The following is a 23,907-nucleotide window of genomic DNA, read 5'->3' on the forward strand; positions in this document are numbered from 1 at the left end:
TGGGTTGAGCAGGTTTAATGCTGATGGGATTCTTCCCCTTGCTCAGATTACACGCCTGAGGGGGAATGAATTCAAATTGAGGAAATTTTCCTTTAGCCAGTGGGTGGTTAATTGCTGGAACAAACTTCCATCTGTCATCGTGGAAGTTCATAGCTTGAATAAAAATTCAAGGAGAAACTGGACAAACTTTTAGAGGGAATGGATGTGGACATTGGGTTTTCTTTTTTTTTTTTGGATGATGCTACATAAACTCATATGCTTGCTTTCTCACATGCTTCATTACTACTATAGTCAGTCCTCGTATAACACGTGTTTACACTACACGAATTCTATCATACACGATTTATAAACAGGGGAACGATATCTTATATAACACGAACTGAATTCGCTTATGCACGATTTGCCTTGGTGTTTACAAGAAATGGCAGTTGAACACAGAATCACCCCAACCGAACGCAACATGATAGGAATGAAGAGAAGATTCTGAAAATGTATTTATGTTTTTTATATCAGTGAAGGGAAAACACATTTCACCATAATAACGTAAAAACCAACACAATTCCAGCTATCAGTATAATCGCAAATGCAATTAGATCGAGTTTACTACCAGTTTATAACAGATTCCACTAGCAGAAACGCAACTGGAAATTGTTTTTATTGTTTTATGGTAGTAACCCCTAGAAATGTGAAGTGTTAATAGTGTATCTCTGCCTTTACGGTGTTGTTTATTCAGTTGTTACACGTGCGCAGCTTTGTTTATGTGTATCAAGCGTGCCTCTTTGTTTTGTAATTGTGCTTATTCCCTAAAAATGAGTAAAATTCTTAATTAAAAGGTGTGAAAAGGAAGCGTCCTGGTGAAGACACTGCAGATTCAGAGAGAAAAAGAAAAGCAATATCAATAAACAGAGGCAGACTGGATCAAAGATTCTTACCCGGGAAAATTTATAGTGGCCTCATACTATGGTTTATGGCCAAAATCACACCGGTAAGGCTTATGGCCAGTCCGCCTCTGTCCATAGAGAAAAAATATGAAATTGTGAAACGCTTTGAGCGAAATGAAAGACCCGTGATATTGCAAGTGCTACAGACCTAAATGAGGCAAGGCCGAGAATTACAAAGAATGCAGAGAAAATAGAAACAACTTTCATACCAGGAACAACTCAAAGTGTAATTAAAATCCATTAGATTAAGACACAAAGAATTGGAAGAGATGCAATGGCTGTCAACTGTTTGGATAGAAAATCAAACAAAAAACAAGTTTGCTTACGACAGAAGCAAAAGCATTAGCAATATTTTATTATGTAATAAAATATGTAAGTATTTTATTCGTAAAAAATACGTATTTTTTATTATTTATTATATTATAATAAAATATAATATAATAATAATAAAAAATTAAAATATTATTTTTTATTACGTATTTTAATCGTTAAAATGATTAAAATTACCCGATTATTTATTGTTTGGTAATGTTTTGGTTACAAATGTGTGTTCAACCTTGGGTGGTCAGCACCTAACCCTACTTTTCCCATAGGTCCTGTTGTTTATATTGCACGATTTTGCATTGCACGAGGGTTCCTAGGAACACAACTATCGTGCTATACAAGGACGGACTGTACTATGTAAGAATAGCAGCAGTGTAATTAATCACAGTTAAATAAATCACAAACTGGTTAAAATATATCAATACTGTCTTTTATAATGAAAGTAAAGAAAATATGGACCATTTCTTAATCCTACTATACTTACCTTAAGCATATAAAGAATTTTATCTAAAAGGTTAACAGCTGCAAGTTGACTAATATTAAAGATTTTGTAGGGATGTTTATCTTCAACCAAAATCAGTAATAAAGAGAATGCAGTATTCAAAACTCCACAATCCACTTTTTGCCAAACAGACCATGCTGATAACATAGAAGCTAATATCAATGGTTTTGTGACCACTGCTTCAGAATGTGAAACGATGACTGGCTTTCCAACAAAGGAATCTAATTCAAGCATTGTGTCATTAAGGCTGGCTTTCAGAAACACCTAATAAAAAAAAGGAATAATTTGAGAGAATAACTGGTAGACTAACCTTAAAAAAAAATAACAAAATAAGGACTCTACTTCAACACCATTTTTAACAAATCGCATTTGTGACTAGAATTTTAAAACTGTTTTCCATTTAATTATAAGGTAATTTGCATTCATTTATAAAAATTACTCACTATACAACTGCTGTAAACTTCATAATTAGTGTAAAACTTGAAATCTTTATTTTCTTTGTGAATGAGTTACATTAATTTATTCTAAAGGCACTTAATGTAACCATGTTCAAGTTCACTTAACAATGCATTTAGTTTTATTTTTTTTTTAACATTTCTGAAACTAAGGTACCATGGACTGATTTTCTGTAATCAGGGTAGAATTTTTCTTTACTTATAGGAAACTCTCCCTTTCAGTATTTAACAGCATCCAATCCAAAATTTTGTACTACAAAAGTATGCAAGCTAAAAAAAATTGTATAGAATTATAGTTCTACAAAAACATGATATATACATCAAGTTATAATCACAATTATAAGTGACTATATAGTGAATCAAATAATAAGAAATTTTGGAACACAGCATTACTTCCTGTCTTAAGTTAAATTTAGAATGACAGGCATAAAACTATAACTAGCTTTTTTTTTTTAAGATAAAGATATATTTGTAAACAACTTTTTTAAAATTTTATTTATTTTTAAAGTACCTCAAATGGTAAAAAATATTTCCAGCAATCTTTTTTTACCATGTAGTCTAAATTATTCACACAATAATATAAGGAGTGCAATGAATAAGAGAGTTTAAGCAGTTGGTTAGAACTATTAACTGAGAAATTAGGAACTCATCCCTCATATGGCTATATCTCTTTGATCCGGAGTTAAAAATTAACTATAGCAATAAGTGAGAAGAAAATAAACCTGTTATAAGCTAATAAAACACTGCAATGTATTCCAATAAACTTTCAAACAAGATCCATCCCCCCTGTAGGGGGGGGATACTCACCATTATTATTATTAACAGCCATATGGTGCAAGGAAGCCTGAGACTTATGCTGCACCAGGAAAAAAAAAGTTCCCGAGTTACCCTGAGAGAGAGAGAGAGAGAGAGAGAGAGAGAGAGAGAGAGAGAGAGAGAGTCAAAAGTAGAAGGGAATCACCAAGAAAGAGAAGAATGATGATATCCAGCTCAGGACACTGAGTGTGCCAAGCCAATACTCACCAGATATGAGCCCCTGGGGGCTACTAGGATTACTGCTACTTATACGTAGACCTTGTTGCTTTTGTCAGTGTTAAACTTCAATTGCCATGTCTCAGCCCATCTGCCTAATTTTTTTTGATCTTGTTGCAGTCGCACCACGATTACTGACATTAACCACCTTGCACCATACTCGACCGATTTACATGGTCATATTGTAAAAAAATCTGATAAAAGTTCCTAACTTCAATAAATATCCGGAATTCAAATACAGGACATTTCATTACGGCATTGACTTAGCGATTGTAACCGCAACGTTATCAGCGAGGGCAACGTAGAATTGGCATACAGTACTGTAATTCGTTAAGTAATTATGGAAAGAGAGGGGGGGGCACAGTTGTTCAAAATTCCATGACAATTTGTGCATGGTACCTCTACAATTGATGTGATTTGCAGACGATATTAGGAGCTGACGTTATTAGCGTTTTGCTAATTGACAGTCCACCATCAAAAGTCTCCTGAGTTAAATTATTAAATCACATACTTAAGTTCATTTTTTCCTTCTATTTTTACTTGAATAAACATTTCATGAAATGTTTATTCAAGTATGAAATGTTTATTAAATGTCGAATAAACATTTAATGAATTATCAATGATGCTAACAAACTGATAAACTAATAATGTCACAGTAGAAGCATCTGCTTTTAATTTCCATTACCTCTTCACCTACTGCATTTACAGTAATGTATTCTGTTATTTAGGCAACAGAAATGGTCAAACTTATGTTACGGTAGTTACTAGGAAGAGGAAGTCGAAGAAAAGAGGCAGGTAAGAGCTGTTACTATTCAGTCTTCTGCTAATTCAGATAATATGGCAGTTTTGACTTCAAATGTCAACGTAACTGTTGACACTTGAAGCTATTTGTTATAAAATTGTGAAATTGTTTTTGAAAATACATTGGAAACTACTCAAATTGCTTATTTATAATAATTTCACAGCAAACTGATAATGTCATCTATGATCACGACAAAAGTGTGGTGTAAGCTTTGTTAACAAAATTTCATTATAGGACTGAGAATTTTCCAACCTAGGCCCTTTTCTGTATAGTGTGTGACGTTATGAAACATTTAAATCACTCTGGGTTATCATTTTCCTTACTGTGAAGCATGGGTAACTATTTTTGTAAATGGAGAAAGCAGTCCAGAGCATATATGAATATTAAAAACTTCATGTGGTGCATGCAACAACAAACTACCAATTAAAAAAAGATGCATACATATATATTGATGGATCGAAAACAGAAATGGCTGCATGAGCAGTGGCAGTCTTCCCTACTTTCACCATGTCTACATCACTCTCAGTACAATACATACACTGCTGAAATGTATACAATTCAATTAGCCCTGGATCATATCACTGCTTCTCCTACACCACAGGTCATAATTTATAAAGACTCCCTAAGTGCAACGACTGCTCTAATATGTAAATCTCCACCTTCGCATTCAGTTAAGAAATAAATCTGATACTGGTTGATTCAGAATGATGCAACTTGCCAATCAGTGAAATTCTGCTGGATTCCAGTGCACACTACTATTATAAATTTTACATGTGAAATGAATGACATATGTTTCAATAATTTATCATTTGCAAATGAAATACTGCATGTGAACTATAATGTTATTCAGTATATTAATAAATCTTATGGTTCAGTCATCAAAGGATGACTGAACCAAAAAATAAAATAAAATAAAATGTATGCTATTTGTAATTTCAATGATATGGAAGGAACATAAAGCACACATTTGAGAACTGTTATGAAGGTCATTCAAATAAAAACCATAAAAACAATATAAAATGCATATGATACAAAACTTGATGATAATCCAGTGTTGGATTACTTATTAATGTCTGTTGACAACAATGAATGCTCACGTTACTGGGAATTAGTCAATTTTTTGATAGGGCAGCACCCTTTCCATCATGCACCAGGTGGATATGTGAGCTCCGATACAATTTTTAAATGCAGAAGGAATAAATTCAGCTGAAATTTACTGCAAAATGCTGGCTCAGTATGGTGAAGAAGTGAGGTCTTGAGTGAACAAGTAAGTTTAAGAATAGTATTGAAAGTATTGAGGATTCTCGTCTGCCAAGGAAAGTATATCATGCCTGATACCAATGGACATACAGGTAGTGGAAGAACTCTCGTGAGAAAGATCGCATTGCTATCAGAGAAATTGTCATTTCACAAAGGACTAATTTAACAATACAACTGAAGGAACAATGACTTAAGTGTTCCATGTACTTTGGACAGTATAAACATGAAAGAAATGGCTTCTTAAACAGTGAATGGAGATGAATCGTGGATGCAAAATTACACAGCAATGATACAAACGTACAAGTTCAGACCGGTGCCACAAAAACTTTCCTTGACCAAAGAAAGTCTACCCAAGTATTCACAATATTCGGGGATCATAAAGTTTTTTTTTTTCTTTTTCTTTTTTTTTTTTTATTAATGAAAACCCCAAACACGAGAAGTATTACAACCTATAGTACTTAGTATCATTCTTGGGTTGGAGGTTGGAAGATGAGAGAAGATATTTGTTGACATTAGACATGAACTTCTATAGACGGTCATTTCCAGGAAATACATATGAAGGAAGGTTGTTCCAGAAAATGGCAGTTGACTGAATAAACAAGGAAGATGAAAATTTGGTTCTGTGAGTTTGAAGTTGGACAGTAAATGGATGTTGGCAGGCGGTGGCACATGTTCAGACTGTTTTGAAAGAGAGAGCGGGAATTACAAAAGTCAATTCAGAAGAACAGTGCCCATGGAAGTATCTGTAAAAAAGGCATGCAGCAGAAATAGTACATCTATGAGACAGCAAGTAGAGAGAGACTATTAGAGATGAATCATTAATTAAACTAACTGTCCTCTTTAGGATTGAATCTAGAAGCCTGAGAGGTTTTGGGGGCACAATATGTGCCCCCAGATGTGGGAACAATATTCTGTGGTAGGTCAGATTTGCTGATTTGTACAGAGTGAATAGCTGTTTTGAAGAAAAGTAATGCAAAGAGTGAAAAAAAAAAAAAAAAGTTTTTTTTGATGCAAAGGAAGCAATATTTGTGATGCACTTGTGCCGAGAGATTAGAAGTCAGAGTTATCCCCAAAAGAGATATATCATCTTGTATAGAAATCAGAGTGTCACCAAAGATAAGCATAGCAGCAGAGGAATAGTTTTTGCGAGATAGAAGACAAGACTGAGTTTTAAAAGGATTGAAATCAACTAAGTTGTCTTTGCCTTACTGGAGAATTACTTGGAGATCTGCAAATAAGGAATTGGTAGTGGATATCAGAGAAGTTGAAACTGATCGAGCAGGGTGAGGTTCCTCGAACTGAAAAGTGCAATGCAATGTGCTATCATCGGCAAAACAATGGATAGGATTTCCAGTCAATGGAAGAAGGTCATTAATATACAAGAGGAAAAGAGTAGGGGAAAGAACTGAACTTTGGAGACACCAGCATTAGTCGAGCATCACCTTCAGTCAGCGATCAGAGAGAAAACTGGATAACCAATTACTAAAAACAGTAGACAAAACCATAAGATGGAAGTTTGTTTAGAAGACCTTTAGGCCAAACAAGATCGAAAGCCTTTGAGATGTCAAGAGGAAATGCTTGTGTTTCACCAAACTTTTCCATTGAATTTTTCCATAAATGGGTAACATAAGCCAGAATATCACCAGTGCATCGGCGCTGACGGAATCCATACTGTTGATCAGATGGAAGGTTTCTAGGTAGTTTAAGATTCGGTGGTTAATTGATTTCTCCATTAATTTAGAAAGAGTAGAAGTAATTGCAATGGGACGATAACTGGATGGAAGGGATTTGTCACCCTTTTTAGGAACTGGCTGGATATGAGCAAATTTCCAAGTAGAAGGAAAAACACCTTTGGAACAAGAAAGTGAAAAAAGGCGGCAAAGAAACGAAATAAGTTCAGGATCACAGAACAAGCTGAGAAATACCATCAGGACCTGGAGCTTTCTTAGCGTCAAGATTCGTCAAAATCCTTCTGACATCCTTTTGATGGAAGACCAGAGGAGGCATTGAATAGAGCATGTTAGGAATGGTGGGAGGTATTTTACCAAGATCATTAATACACGAGTTGGAAGAAAAATGGGATACTAGCATTCACAATTTATCCTTGGCTGAAGTGACATCAGAATCATCTGGTTTTGACAGAGGTGGAAGCAGAGATGGGCAAAAGTTGCGGCCAATAGCTTTGGCAAGAGACCAGAATGTTTAGCTGTCATCGGGGCAAGAAGCAAGATTTCTACTCTTAGCCTATTCAAAATGTAGTTTGAAATTATTAATAACTGTATTACAAATGTTGGTAGCTTTGATGTAGGCAGAAAATTAAACATAAAAATTGGAAACAAGCCAATTATGATATGTAGCATTCTTCTCTTGAACAGCCTTAGCACATTTATTGAAAAAGGAAGGTTTATAATAAGGGAAGAAATTTTAAAGTGGAGAGTGGAATAAAGGATTCCATTCCTACAAGAATAATATCACTGACATGATGAGCAACTGCTTACATCAGAAGTTTTTCAAGAGTAATCCGACGGAGGAAAAGAAATCTCGCAGGTCATCCCATTTTGCATTCTTGTAATGCCAAACAATACGAGGTTGGGAATAGCCATGAGTAAAGGCTCCAATGGAGAAGAGACAATCACCAAGTTGTGATCTGAGGTGCGTAAATAACTCACTCACTTCGACCGTGTACTTAGAAGAGTTGTTTGTGAGAAAAAGATCAAGCATGTTCGCTGTATGGTTAGGATTGTTTGGTATTCTTGTAGGTAAATGAACCCTCTGTGCAAGGTCATTAGTAATGGCAAAAGCCTCAGCATCATGACCAGCTGGGTCTGTGCAACTAGAAAAATGGAAACCAGCTGGAGTTGTGAACATTAAAATAACCACGGAAAATTTCCTCACAGTTAGGAAAGTTGGATTGGACAAAGTCAAGTTGCAAAGAGAGGAAGTCAAAGAGTTCCATGTGATTAATGGAGTTGTGAGAACGGTAGAGACAACAGATGAATTTGAGAGAATGAGGTATAGAGAGAGAGAGAGAGATTTTAAGCCAGAGAAGATTCCAAATTACCGAGTCTCTGACAGGGAATATCAGAACAGACGTATGCACAAGTACTACCTTTTTAGATGAAAGGAATCATACAGTGAATAATTTGGACAAATGAGAATAGCAGTAGTTGAATGAACTGGTAACTGATATTTTGTCAGAAGTACATGGGGTTTAGCAGACTGCAAGTGGAAATGGACATCGTTGAGATTAGAATTGAGACCACGTATATTTGTGAAATAAACAAGGAAGTGTTTGGGAGGTTTAGAGCTTTCATAGATAAGCTTACTCTATTAGTTTGACAATTCATGGTGAATTCAAAATCTAGTTTGGACTGATTAATAACTGCTTTATAATTTTTTGAGCTTTGGTGTAGGCAGAAAATGAAACTAAAGAATTGGAAACAAGCCAATTACAATATGCAACATTCTTCTGAACAGCCTTAGCACATTTATCGGAAAACCAAAGAATGAGATTTTAAAGTGGAGTGTGGGATAAAGGATTCCATTCCTACAAGAATAATTTCACTGACACTATCTTAGAAACATTGATATCAGAAGTTTTGGAACAGTAGTTTGACCAAGGAAAAGAAATCTTGCAGGTCATCCCATTTTGCATTCTTGTAATGCCAAACGACATGAGGTTAATTAATTCCTCCATTAATTCAGAAAGGGGTAATTGCAATGGCACGATAATTGGATGGGAGGGATTTGTCAGGAACTGGCTGGATATGAGCAAGTTTTCACCTTTGGAATAAGAAAGTGAAAAAAGGCGGCAAAGAACAGGAGTAAGTTCAGGAGCACAGGTTTTGAGAACAAGTGGAGAAATACCATTTGGACCTGGACCTTTCTTAGCATCAAGATTCATCAAAATCCTTCTGACATCCTTTTGATGGAAGACCACAGAAGGCATTGAATGGAGCGTGTTGGGAATGGTGGGAAGTGTTTTCTATTATATTAATACACGAGTTGGAAGAAAAATGGGATGCTAGCAGGTCAGCTTTATCCTTGGCTAAAGTGACGTCAGAACCATCTGGTTTTGACAGAAGTGGGAACAGAGATGGACAGAAGTTGCGGCCAATAGCTTCAGTAAGAGACCAGAAAGCACGACTGCCATTAGGACAAGAAGCAAGTTTTCTACTCTTAGCCTGTTCAAAATCTAGTTTCACCTGATTAATAACTGCTTTACAATTGTTGGAACTTTGTGTAGGCAGAAAATGAAACTGAAGAATTGGAAACAATTACATATTACTGTATTTAACAAACAGTCATTAACATAGTCTCATATACAGTTCACTATTTTTTGTGGTACATGGCATCTACTACAAAAAATAAAAGCAGTCCATAACAGAAACATTGGTCTAGCGGATTATCTGAAAAGAGGACAAACGGTAATTTGTGACAAATATCATAACAACCTTCTGAAGTATTTAAAGCCAACAATTCAAAAAAAGTGGTATGATGACTTAATGAAAAGATGTGGTTTTTTTATGCCCTAAAGCATGTATATTCCTGTCACTGCCCATTCTACAGTAAATGAGATGTATTATCACATCTTCTATATTCACCAAACTTATCTCCACATGATTTTTATCTTTATTGGCCAATAAGAGGACATTGCTTCTCATTTGATGAGGAATTCAAAACATTAGACTTTCCTTAAGTGGTATTATGCATAACTAAACTAGGTAATTTGAAGATAATAAAGCACTCAAACCTACAATGGTTCAATTATGTTTATTTCCAATTTGGAAATATGTACATAATGGAGTCAAATATTTCATGGTATTTTCTCACCACTTCTTCAGTGACAGCTGTCTTTGCAATATCATCATCACAAAAGTCCATTTAGGTCACAAGAACTTGTTATTGAGATAAGAGAAATTCTTGAGCAACAAGTTCTTGTGACCTAAGTTACCATTTGGGATGGTAATATTGCAAAGACAACTGCACGAAAAAGTAGTCAAAAAACACCATGAAACATTTCACTGCATATTTCTGAACTGAAAATACACATATTTAAACTAACATGGGTTTGAGTGTTTTTTTATATTCAAATAAGGCAAAAATACTGTTGCACAAATGATTTCAACACCAACCAAAAACTACATCTTTCGACGAATCCATCCATTACTAGAGAGTTGGAAGAAGTGTGTCAAATGTAATATGGATGACAATGAAGACTGACATGCACAGTTTCCTAGTTGTTTCTGAAATAAAAAATTTGCGTTTTCGTTTGAATGACCTGTGTACATTGGTTATCTATGAAATATGTAAGGTATTTCATATGGAAAACATAAATCAATGGCATTACATCAAAAAGAAGTTTCATCTTCATAATCTGCCTACCAAAATGAGCTAGAAGTCCATTCTGATGAGACAACAATTAGTATAGACAACAAAATGCAAGGAAGGTACGCATTTGCTTCATAAGCCAACAAACAACAACAACAACAAAAAAAAAAAAAAAGCTTTGTCTAAGCCACTGTTTTTCAACCTTTAGTATACTGTTGAGTTCAAAGTGTTCCCAAATTCAAGAAATCAGAAGAACAAACATGTATATATATTTTACTATATATAAATATTATATTAGCATAAAAACAATCAAGAAAATGAAGTAAATGAGAACTCACTCATACAATACATGTAAATGTATTGTATGAGTTACACAGACAATACATGTAAATAAATCCAGTAAAAATTTACTCCTCAGCAAGTAATCCCAATGAGTACTACTCATACATCACCAGTTGAGAAATACTAATCTAAAATCCATATCCCTTTACCCTTCTCACTGCCAGAAGGCACTTACCCAGTATACACTTAAATTTTATGACTGTCAACCACCAAGGTTTATTCTGGTGGCCAACACAACACAATGACAAAACTTCCTGGTTTCATTCCAGCACATTAATTTTCCTCATCATCACCATTCTACTCTTCCGTTTGGTATGGGTTGAGTCCCTATTTAGATATCATCCTCCATTGTTGTCAATCACTTGAATTATTTGTTGATAACTCTGAAAGCCTGTGTTTTCCTTTAGGCATTGAAGCCATTCTCTTTTGGGTCTTCCTGGTGGTCTCTTATCTCCAATTCCTCCTGTCAGTACTACATTAGGCAGCCTGTGTTGTTTCATCCGGTTCACATGCCCAAACCACTGAAGTTGTTTTTTGTAGATCTGCTCTATTATTCTGCATTCAAAATTTAGATCCCAACTTACTTGTTCATTAGTTTTATGTTCTCTCCAATTTGTTTTATTGATTTTCCTTAGACATCTCATTTCAAATGACATTATTTTTTGCCTTCCTTTCTTATTTATTCTCAGATTCTCTGATCCATAAGTTGCTGTGGGTATGATGACAGTTTCATATAGTTTAATTTTTAGACTATTTGAGATTTTATTGATCTTCCATATGTTTTTGAGTTTGTTCATGTTTGTCCATCCGATGTTCAGTCTGTGATTAATTTGGTCAATATTACTTGGGTTTCTGGTTATTAGAGGAGCTTGAAACCCTCCTGAAGTGGAGGGAGGTAACCTGATCTTTTTTTCTTTAGAATCACTAATTGAATTAACTAATTTAATCACGAACAGAATCATATTGGAATTTCTGGAATCATAAAAAATGTTCGCAATGTAGTTTCACCGGTAAACCTTTTTGAAGTTTGCAGTGCTTCTCGTTTGAGCTTCCTTTACTTTTGCCTTTTTTTCTTAATACACAATTTATCCACTAGTCCACCAATCATTCTAAAGAAAAAAGGTCAGATTACCCCCTCCACTTCGGGAGGGTTTCAATCTCCCATGGGATTCAATTTCTACTCCTGACCGATAACACCCACTGTATGTTTACTAAGCGAGCAACAATACAAATGCAGTTACAGCAAAGTACTTTTACCGGTAAATTTATCAAACTTTTGCGTGCTTCTTGTGTGGGCTTTCTTTACCTTCACCCTTGTTCTATTTGTTGATTTTGGATGTTTACGTCTTCTATGTTTTTTCCGATTTGTATTACTTTAGTTTTATTTATATTAATATTAATTTCATAATTATTGCTTGCTTTATCGATGTTTGTTAATATTTCTTTTAGTTGTTCTTTAGTTTCTGTTAAAATCACAATATCATCCGCATATTTTATGCAGTTTATATTTTTCCCATTTATTATTGTGCCTCTTTTTTTCTTCAATTGATTTCATTAGTTCTTCTAGGTAGAACTTAAATAGATATGGGATAAAGGGCATCCCTGCATGACTCCTTTCTCTATTTCAAATTTCTCTGTTTTATGGTTGTTGAATTTTACTATTGCTCTTGTATAACTTATTTACAAACATCATTATTTCATGATCAAGTGGGATTTTTTGCAGTTGCTTCATTAAATTCTCTCTGTTTACGGAGTCAAATGCCTGCTTGAAATCGATGAAGCACAGATAAAGAGGTTACTTCTTATTCCAATATTTTTCTACAATGATGTTTAGTGTGAATATATGGTCTATTGTTGATCTGCCTTTTCTAAATCCTGCTTGTTCTTCCCCTATTGTTTCATCATATGTTTTAACTATCCTATTTTGAAAGATCCTTATAAATATTTTATATTATGGTTTAAAAGGGTAATGAGTCTATAATTCTGACAATTTTCTTTATCTCTTTTTTGTGTATAGATACTATTATTTCACTTTTCCAGTCTTCCAGTATATCACCTGTATATAAAATTAGATTAAACAATTGTGCGAGGTGTTTTAACATTGCATTGCCTCCGAATTTCTATAGTTCTACTTGGATACCATCATTTTCAGGTGCCTTGTCATTCTTCATTGGGCTAATTGCTTTCTGAACTTCTTTTGTTATAGAGGGTGCTTTATCTCTTCTATTATCTAAGGCAAGGGTGTTTTTTCCTTCCTCTCTGAACAGGGTTTGGTAATATTCTTTCCATATTTCTTTAAATTTTTTGCATGTTTCTTGTTTTTATATTGTTTTTATTTTTCGTCATCAGAGTTTTACCCGGTAAGTTGTTTTAGAGTTGTGATGTTTATTTGCCTCTTCGCACTACTTTGGATACCATCTTTGCTCTTGTTTACTCCTCAGGAAGGAATCTTCCAACCATTTCCTTTTAACAGCTTTAGATAGGTTGTCTATTTTTTTTTTTAGGGCTTTAATATTTTTCCCTTTTGTCTTGACTATTTTCTTTGTTTAGGAGGATTTTCATTTGTCTTTTTTCCATCCATACATCTAAAATTTCTGCTGTAATCCAAGGATAATTTGGTTTTGGTTTTGTTCCCAAGATTTCTAAGGCTACATCTTTAGTCATTTGTTTGGTTTTCTCCCATATATTTTAAACAGATAATGAATAGTTTATATCTTTTAATTTTTCTTGTAGTGTTTTCCCATAAATTTCCTTTATCTTCTTCAAATCGCGATAGATTTAATGTTACTCTATTGTTCTTTGGCTTTGTATTTTTAAATTTCCATTTTATTGTTGCTGCTAGCAGTTCATGATCGATGTCAAAATCTGTACTTCTAAGAATTTTAACATTTTGAATGGATGATTTCCAGTTGTTATTTATTAAAATGTAGTCAATACAGTTTGTTTTCCATCTGGTGATGTCCATGTATACTTATGTTGTGATCTGTAGTAGAAGAGTATGTTGGTGATGAATAGTTTATTTTCTTTGCAGAAATTCAAGAGTTCTTTGCCTCACTCATTTCTATTTCCTATCCCAAACTTTCCTAATACGTCACTGAAATCTGTCAAAAAGCCTCCAACTTTTGCATTAAAGTCTCCTTATTTTTCTCCTTATTAAGTTTCCTTATTAAAGTCTCTTAATTTTCCTAAAAGTGTATATTTATTTATTTATTTATACTTATGTCTGGCCAATATATTTGTCCTATGTGAAAGGGATACTGATGATGAATAAAAAGATGACAAACAAACAGAAGTGTCCATAAGGGTGAAAAACATATATCAACCCAATAAATTCAACCTCATATGATTACTCAAGTGGAATTGAATGACCTGATTTGAGAAAAAAACTTTCTTAAAGTAAAAATGAACATGGGTCCCGATTGTGACAAGGATGAAACTTTTTTGTAGGCAACACAGCCTATAAAAGGAATTAAGGGAGTTTTACCTCTGTGATTAGAGAACTCACTTTCTGCAGTGATACTGATAGCAAAGTGGATGCTCTAGAACACAACCACAACCCTGAAGACTGGAGGCATTTTAAAGACTCAACCAAACAGTTTAATAGTCTAGCTAGAATGCTTGGCATATTATATATATATATATATCAGGGTTATCCAACTGGTGGCCCACACAAGAATTTTTGTGGCCTGCGAACAAAAATAAATTTCAATTAATATACTAAATATATAAAATGAAAATACAAGAGCTGCATGAAAGACACCACACTTGACAACATATACTTCAACTGGCAAAATAACAAATGGCAAAATAGATATAAAAGAAGTTGTTGCTGAGCAGCTTCGACCACAATGCTCCCATTAAATTATTACTTTCATCATCATAATCATTCTGTGTCCATAGTGAAGAGTAGGCAGAGAGAACCGAGCAGTCATATCTTCCTACTTTAGTAATAAGTACTCGTACATCACTTATCTCTTCGACACACATATACTATATCATGCATGTTCTTCGACTTCTTTTGTTTACTTATTAAATAAATTTATTTATTTGCAAAAACGAATTTTACGAAAATACGAATACAAAAATACGAATACAAAAATGAATATTACGAAAACAGGTATATAAAAATCAGGTATTAGTATTACCTACTATTTTAAGACATAAATAAAAAGAAATTATGCCCTAACATGGACTGTTTTTGTAATTTTTAGAAAATATAGCTTTTTTTTTTTTTTTTTAAATCATAATTCCTGTCACCCGCAAAAGAATTTCAAGAGGAAAAATTGGCCCAGTGGCTTACAGAAGTTGGACAATGCTGTTATATACCAAAACCATTAAAACTTAGAGCTCATTCCACTTCATCTATCAGACACTCAAATCAAATGAGATCTGGTGATTCAGGGTGGTCCCAACAGAAGGCTTAATTCATCTATTTCTGAAAAATTATGGCCATGTGACATGGCACATTATCTTTAGAAGAACCTACTCACAGATAGATAAGCTGCAACTGTGAATAGATGTTCCCTGTTAGACAGTATTTCCAGGTAAACTGTAACAACAAATGCACCTCCACTAGCCAACTCAGTGTCAACAATAAAAAACCTCCCCAGTACCACAACTAGCCTGCATTGTTAACATAACTCTTTTCCACCATCAGCATGAAACAGCAAGAACCAGGATTTTCATCAGAGAAGACAATTCTTTCCAGCCCTGTGTTGCTGTTCATGAGCCCACTATAACTGTACCTTCTTTTTTACTGACAGGAGTGGAAACCGGTTTGGTGATCATCTGCAATACCACACCCATGACATGTTACAACAAATTGTCCATTCTGAAATGCCTCTGTGGTTACCAATGTTGTACCGGGGTTTTTTTTTTTTTTTTTTGACTGACTCTAGCCTCTGTTACAATTCACAAATCTAATCAGCCTGTTGGCTCCCTGAGCCAACATCAAATAGCTGTTTCCAACCACAGAATCACTACTGGCTGGATATTATTTGATCATTGAATCACTACACCTCAGACACTCTTATGAAAAACTCCAAAAGGGTTACAATTTCCAAGATACTCATACTAGCCTGTCTGGCTCTGACTGCTATGCACCACCATTCAGAGTTTACTTAAATCTTTTGTCTTGTCCATTGTTGCACTGATTAAATTTCCCATTTTAAATTATTTCTTGCCATTTTCTTTCCCAAAATACTGATTGGTGAGTAAAGGCACTATACACTTGCTGCTATGGTATTTTTAGTCATCTGCTAGATAGTTAAATGCTATATGGTTGCATAATGGAATACCTATTTCTACCTGTGCAAATTGGACATACTAATGTTTTGAAAGAAGCCTATGAAAATATATAATTCCTTCGCAATAAAATTAATTACAAAAGGTATAACTGAAAAATTTGTTATGAGATGAAAATGGGTGAATTTTTACTGGGTGTGAAACTTAGTTTTACAAAATTTTGCTATATATCTTGAGTGAATGTACAGCAAAGAAAGGGATTCCCATTATATTGTCAAGAATTCGTCATCTTGAATAGTATATATTCCTGTTCACATTCCATCTTTACCCAAAAGACAAAACGTTTTCCCTCTTCGTATCAAATTAGGATTACTACAAAACTTTGTAAAAGCACTGCACAAAGGAGGCAATAATTTTCTATACATGAAACAAAAACTTCACTAACTTAGTAATGCAGAGATTACATACTCTGCATTTTGAAAAAAATTCACTGATGTTTTAACACTAAAAGGTGTTTCAGAATCATTTTCTAATGCTAATTTCAAAGCTGAATTCTGTTTGTTTCTATCATGAGAGGTTTCTTCAAATATCACAAAAGAAAATTTGATTTTTCACACATTTTTATTAATTTTGGAATTTGTGCACTGAAATTATAACAAAATGCCACTTTCACCTTTTTCAGACTTTTATATTTAAATACATGCTGAAACACTATTAAAAAAGGGCAGTATGGTAAAATCCACTAAACACTCAACCTCTCATTTTAAAAACTAATCCACAATGGGTCAAATTTTTGTTTCTTTGATTTTCATGCAGATCCTTCTACTTTAGTCACTTTTCAACAACCAGCAATAGTCAGCCATAAAGTTGATATTCCACCTTCCCTCATACTTCATCTCCATGTCTTTAATGTCCTGGTGAAACCTCTCACCCTGTTCTTCATCAACACTTCCTTGATTTTCTCGAAAGTAGTCAATGTGGGATTGTAAAAAATGTACCTTAACACTTATATTGCAGCCCAGCTTTTGATACCAACATATTTAAAACATATTTTTGTAGTCTGGATCTTTCTTGTTCCCTAAAAAGTTCTCAACAACAGACCTGAAGCAAATCTATGGCTGTTTTTCTCTTTTATTCATACTTCTCTCAAAAACTCAGTCTCTCATCAGTTTGTGAATTTGAGGTACAACAAAAAATACCTTGTTTTAGCATCTTTTGGGATAATCAATGGGAATTTAGTACGAAGGTAGTTGAAGCAGCTTTCATAACTCTTTCATCAAACCCAGTTTGATGTGCAGGGATGGGAGGGGGTCAGTTTTTGAGTCTACAAGTGGTTTCTGAACTATGATCTTTAATCTAGACAAAAAAACTGTCCCTCTTTGGCCAGACCTTGAATCCCAGTGCTTACTCCTTGCCAGACTGTCTCAATCACACAAAATGCAAGGTAATTTTGTGTAGAAAGATTGCTGTCCAAGTAACATGCCTATCACTTTAAAGTCCACAGCCCAACCAATCATGTTCTTCATACTTAATATCTGTCAATGTCTTCTTCAAGTTCTCAGATATTTCTTTCCAATGCACAGAGTGAGCTACTGGAATTGACTCATATTTATTTCCATTGTGGAGCAACATACCTTTGAGAATCTTCATTCATGAGTCAATAAAACTCTCTACTGTGTAGGACTGTAACTAATTCCTAAATAGTTCATTAAATCATTTATTTTACAGCAAAAAATCATAGAATCATCCTTAGAAAAAGTAGTAGTAGATTAGTTCTGTTCTCTCTGTCCTGATCACTTAAGTCTAGACCCAAGACTTTGCAGATTCCTTCGGTAAATCTAAATCTCTTACCAGATCACTCTTGCCGACCGGGCTAGCCAGGTGGGTAAAGTGCCGGCCTGACAACCCAAAGGTCGCGGGTTTGAATCCCGCCTCGGGCTTGGATCAAAGTACTGCAAAAACCTTGGGCAGTGCATTATGACCACAGAAGCCGATGCGCCAACAACTACCAAAAAAAAAAAAAAAAAAAAAACCAGATCACTAAGTTCAGGCTGTGAAAAAAGCTCAGGGTTAGACTTAGTCTTCAGGTGTGTGTGTGTGTACTTCAGTTTCATCTTCAGAAGCTTCACTTTCAGCACTATCTGCTGCTACATTCTCCAATATAAGTGGAGGACATGGAATCAGCAGGTTATCACCATGTCAGACTAGTCTAATGGCAGATGGAATATTAGGTTACACAATACCCTTTTTACTCTTTGTATTGTATCCCTCTACATAAACTAAGCAAAAGTATAAGCTGTCACAATGTTTTGTAGGCTCCTGCCAAAATCAAACAATTTTTCCACAGTCTCAATGCTACAACACAGGATGGACAAACTATGTGGAGCCCATTGTTTATCTTGGTCACTGGGTTTCACTCCAAAATAAGCACAAATACAGATTATGTACAAATTCTGTAATATCTTGTCTTTGTCTCAGAAAAACATAACTTCCTCAATTATAACAAAATAAGATTAAATTATTCAATCTTACACTTGCATAAAGACATTTAACTCACTTTTCTGAACAAATTTCACATGATAATATCAGAAATAAACTGAGCTCATATTGATAAACACTGCTGTATTGAGCTCTCAGGGTCAAGAAACAAATTTTAAAGGAAGTGTTGCAAATGTATGAAGATTTAGTTTACAAACTTCCAGCATTTAATTATTATGTATATACATCCATTACTCATTAACATAATGCATGACATCAATTTAAGTGATTTATGAAAAAGCATCAACTTAATAAATTTATGTACGTTTGCGCCATCAGGAATGGGAATTATATTGGCAAGCAGGATGTCTTTGTGTGTGCTTGATGTAGAGTGTAAGGATGTTTGTTACCAACTCAGCATAGTTATCAGCCTTTATAAGAGATTGAAGAACAGAGTGGATGGCCTCGAAAAATTTAAAATGTAGGTCCATCAAGCTCAATGTCAGACCTTGCACCTGATCATCAGGCAACACAGTGGCAACCATGAAGTCAGAATACACTGGTCCCACAAGGGCTAGTTGTTGCCGGTGACTCTACTGTCACTGAAACAGGAAATATATTGTACAAAAAAGGATAGGTGGAATAGGATCAGGGTATGTTTGCCAGGAGCAAATATGATCATATTGTAGAGCACATATCATCTTTTAATGGCATAAAAGGTGATACTGCTGCACACTTTGGCACTAATGACATTAACAGTTGGAGATCTGCAGAATTATTTAACAATTACACATCAGTGTTGAAAAAAAGTTGGGATTTATGATTAGCATTAGTAGAGGCATATGATGCAAGAAAGCAAACTTCTGCAGCATCAGCAAAAAAAAAAAAAAAAAAACCCACCCCCATTTCACTCATCCACCCGCTCCAAATGTTTGTCTAGTTCTGCCTTGAATCTGTTTAAGCTATCAACTTCTACGACAGATGAAAGTCTTCCTGCAATAAACTACCTGCTGGCTAAAGGCAAACTTCTGCGCATCTATCCTACAACTGTCTTTCCTCAATTGGAATTTATGCCCTCTCAGGTGATTATTCTGAGCAAGAGGAAGAATCCCAACAGCACTGAGCATGTTCAAACCATTCAAGGCTTTATACACCTCAATCAGCTCACTGCCAGAGTTTAATTCACCTCTGGAATTCCCTTCCCTGAATAACTCCTCATGTGCGAATGTAGATGCAAAATACTCATTTAGCTTGTTAACTATCTGAGCAAGATCATCATCAGTTAAACTATCGATATAAAGTGGACAAATCTGATTCATCCCCTTCCTTCTATAGTTTATCTAAACAAAGAACTCTTTTCTGTTTTTCTTTGTCAAAGATTTCTCGTAATTTCCCTTTGCCCGCCTAACTTCCTTTGTGACTTGGTTACAGACCAGGTTATACCTATCATAGGTTTCCATGTCACCTGTTAATTTATATGTATTCATGCATTTTTCTTCTCCGCCACATTTCTCATTAGTTCATCTGACATCCATTTAGGCTTAAACCTTGAACAACATATATTAGTTAAATGTTTTGAATTGTCCCCATTTTGAATTTGTTGTTGGTAACATCATCTGTTGGTCTTACCATACAGAATTCAAATACTGTCTCAGACCACCACTGTCACGTTTATGAAAGCAAAAACCCTTCCCTTTACTCCTGATGGTAGTTACCTTTGAGTAAATCCTTCTTCAGCACACTGTGATCACTGCCACCGAGTGGTTCCTTCATCTGCAGATTCTTAATGCAAGAAGAATCACTACTGATAATCAGATCAAGAGTATTACTCCCTCTAGTTGCCTCCGGAACATGCTGCTACAGAAAATAATCATCCAATAAATCCACAAGAGCCTTGCAAGAGTATGTGAGCAACCAACCCACAAATTTCAGTCTATATATCTGGGAAATTAAAATACCCGATTATAAGACACTGATTTACTGGCTCACTCTATTTCTCTGTACAGTTGTTTATTATAATCATCAGAGTCATTAGGCCTACAACACACTCCTACTCCCAATTTTGCTTTCCCAGTGCTTATGTCAAACCAAACGGACTCAACACTGCATTATATGTCCAGCCATGTCGAATGACTATACATCCTTGGATTTTATGCGTTTCTTAACTAATAGCATAACCCCCCTCCCTTCCTATCCTTCCTGTACCCATTGTACTCCACAAATTCAATTTCTGCATTCTTTATATCTATGTGTCGTCATGTCTCTGATATTCCAACAATATCTGCCTTTGATTTTTTGACCAACACCACAAATTCATCAAATTTATTTACCAAACTCCTAGCATAAGCGTACATGCAAGTATACATGCACCTGTTCCTATTTTTAGCAACCTAACACAGCCAATGTATTTACTGAGAGACTGCCAGCAGTCTCTGAAATCCCCTGCACCTTGTGTTCCAGGCTGCTTCTCTTTCCAATAGAAGCAGTGCAAGAATAACTTTTACCTCTGCCAGCGGCTGTTAATCTATTAGTCCATGTATTCCCCCAAGCTAGCAGTTTTCCAACCCACCTAACACAATTGTTTGTGCATCGAATGAATATTCAATAATTTAAAAGTTCAGATAGATGGTTCCAGAAAAAGTGCAGCCATGGACATGAATGCTACAAAGGAATGGAAGGAAAATCGTTAAAAAAATGTTTTGCTGGCATAAAACCACAATGACATCTTCAATGCTGATGAAAGTGGACTCTTTTTTAAAAAAAGTGCTACAGCATAAAACACTTACATTTAAAGGAGCAAAATATAGTGGCAGAAAAAATGCCAAACAACAGATAGCTGTTCTCCTAGCAGCAAAAATGTCTGGCACAGAGACGCTTTCTCTTTTAATAATTGGGAAAGCAGAGAAGTGTTGATGCTTTAAAGGTCTGAAGACATTACCAACTACGTATCAGGCAAACTGAAAGTATTAGCATTAGTAGAGGCATATAATGCAAGATTATGCAGCAGCCTCAGTCAAAAAAAAAAAAAAAAAAAAAAAAAACCTTCCATTTCACCCCTCCATTCTTCCAAATGCCTGTCAAGCTCAGCCCTAAATTTATTTAGGCTATCAACAAAAGATGGAAGTCTGTTCCACCAATAAACTACCCGCTGGCTAAAGTCAAATTTCTGCACATCTATTCTAGAATGGTCTCTCCTCAATTTAAAACTGTGCTCCCCTCAGGTTCTTAATCTGAGCAAGAGGAAGAATCCCATCAGCATTCAGCTTGCTCAACCCATTCAAGGCCTTACACCTCAATCAGACCACCTTGCAGTTGTGCCTACTCTCCAGGCACTGCAATTTTCAGAACTTAAGCCTTTCTTGGTGAGAGCACCACTTTGTTTCTCTTCTTGTACTTGTTCTGGCAACTCTATATCCTTCCTAAAATGAGGCCTCCAGACCTGTACACAGTACTCCAGGTGTGGCCTGACCATTGCCTTGTATAATGGGATAATCACCTCCCTGTCCATGCTAGCAAAATTCCTATGCATCATTGACAAGACTCCATGATCTGCCCTAGCAGACCGTCTGCACTGCTCAGCAAACTTCATAATTCACTGCACAATTACTACCAGGTCTTTTTCAATTTCCCCTTCCGTGAGTGTAGTACCACAAATTGGTACATTTCTCTTCGGTTATTGCTACCCATATGCAGTACTTTGCATTTGTCAATGTTAAACTTCAGTTGCCACTTCTCGGTCCATTTGCCCAACTTATCTAGATCCAATTAGAGTAGCATACTGTCTTTACTGTCATTAACAATCCGGCCAACCTTTGTATCATCTGCAAACTTGGACATTAAACCTGATATATCTTCATCAATATCACTGATAAATATACAAAACAACAATGGGCCCACCACCGTACCCTGGGAAACTCCACTAATAACATTTGTCCATGAAGAGCGGTGTCCATTGATTACCACTCTCTGTTGTTTCCCACTCAACCATCCCTTTATCCATTGTAGCAACTTAACCTTAATACAGTACCTCTCCAATTTGTAGAGCAGTCTTCCATGTGTAGCAGTATCAAAAGCTTGCCTGAAATCCAAGTATATGATATCAAAATTATATTTGGCATTCAGTTTCTTTGTGACCACATCATAGTATCCAATCAAATGGGACAGTCAAGACCTCCCTTTAACAAACCCATGTTGTTGTTTGTTTGTTTGGTTGGTTTTTAGGAGCATTAGCAACAAAGGCCATATTGCTCCGGGATATGCGGTGGTCGTTCCTTGACCTTTCCGCATCCTCCGTATTTGGTGGTGACGGGCTCGAACCCCAGTCTAATCAAGAAACGTGTGCTGCGCACTGCTGCTCCTTCCCACCTGGCTACGGAGGTGCCACACACACAAACCCATGCTGTGTTTTAACTATTACTGCAGTCTTGTCTACATGATCCTACAATGTTCTTTAACCAGTGGTTCCATTATTTTCCCCGGAACACAAGTTAAACTAACAGGTCTATAGTTACTCGTGTCACCTTTTGGGCATGGATTGTCATCCATGACATCACAAATCTACAAAGAATGGATCACAGACTTGGATTGCAGGATGAGTAGAATAGAAGAATAGAAAAATTTTGATGTTTGGGCATAACTGCACCACTCATTGTGAAATAAATAACCTACATGCAATCATTATCGAGTACCTACCACCAAACATGACATCAGTTCTTCAGCCACTTCATCAAGGTGTGATGAAGTGGTTTTCTTAAATCACTGAAGTGATTTAAGAAAACTACAGAAGAATGCTATTAAACAAAATTGTACTGTCTTGAAATCAAAATTCAATGTGAAATCGAAACCCTGCAGGAAATGTGTTTCAGCATGGAATGAAGTTGATGAAAAAGTGATCGCCAACTGCTTCAAACCTGTTGGATTGACCTCCTCGAATGAAGCAATGTGAGAAGTTTCAAATGCTTCTTCTATTATTTACAAAGAACGGTCCAATAATAGGGAAGAATATTTTGAGCATGTGTGTCATCACCTAAACTTGAGGAAAACGTAAGATTCAAAGATTACACAGAAGTGAATGCAGATGTTGAATGATTCAGGATTTCAGCATTAGTAGAGGAATATGTTGTAAGAAAGCAAGCTTACACAGCATTAGCGAAATAACAAAAAAAACCTTCCATTTCACCCGTCCATTCACTCCAA

The 23,907-nt window shown here is 35.4% G+C and overlaps 1 protein-coding gene across 1 annotated transcript in view; it reads right to left on the reverse strand.

Annotated features, from left to right (window-relative positions):
* LOC150084631 (lysosomal-trafficking regulator-like) overlaps positions 1 to 23,907 on the reverse strand; it is a 686,318-nt gene that overhangs the window by 221,056 nt on the left and 441,355 nt on the right. Inside the window, exon 21 of the mRNA XM_090376308.1 lies at positions 1,750 to 2,031. Coding sequence (XP_090232434.1) covers positions 1,750 to 2,031 — 282 coding nt within the window. The remainder of the gene's footprint in view (positions 1 to 1,749; positions 2,032 to 23,907) is intronic.

This window comes from Mastigoproctus giganteus, chromosome 6 (genome assembly GCF_048544385.1).
Source record: "Mastigoproctus giganteus isolate SK-2022 chromosome 6, ASM4854438v1, whole genome shotgun sequence".
NCBI classification, from domain to species: domain Eukaryota; kingdom Metazoa; phylum Arthropoda; class Arachnida; order Uropygi; family Thelyphonidae; genus Mastigoproctus; species Mastigoproctus giganteus.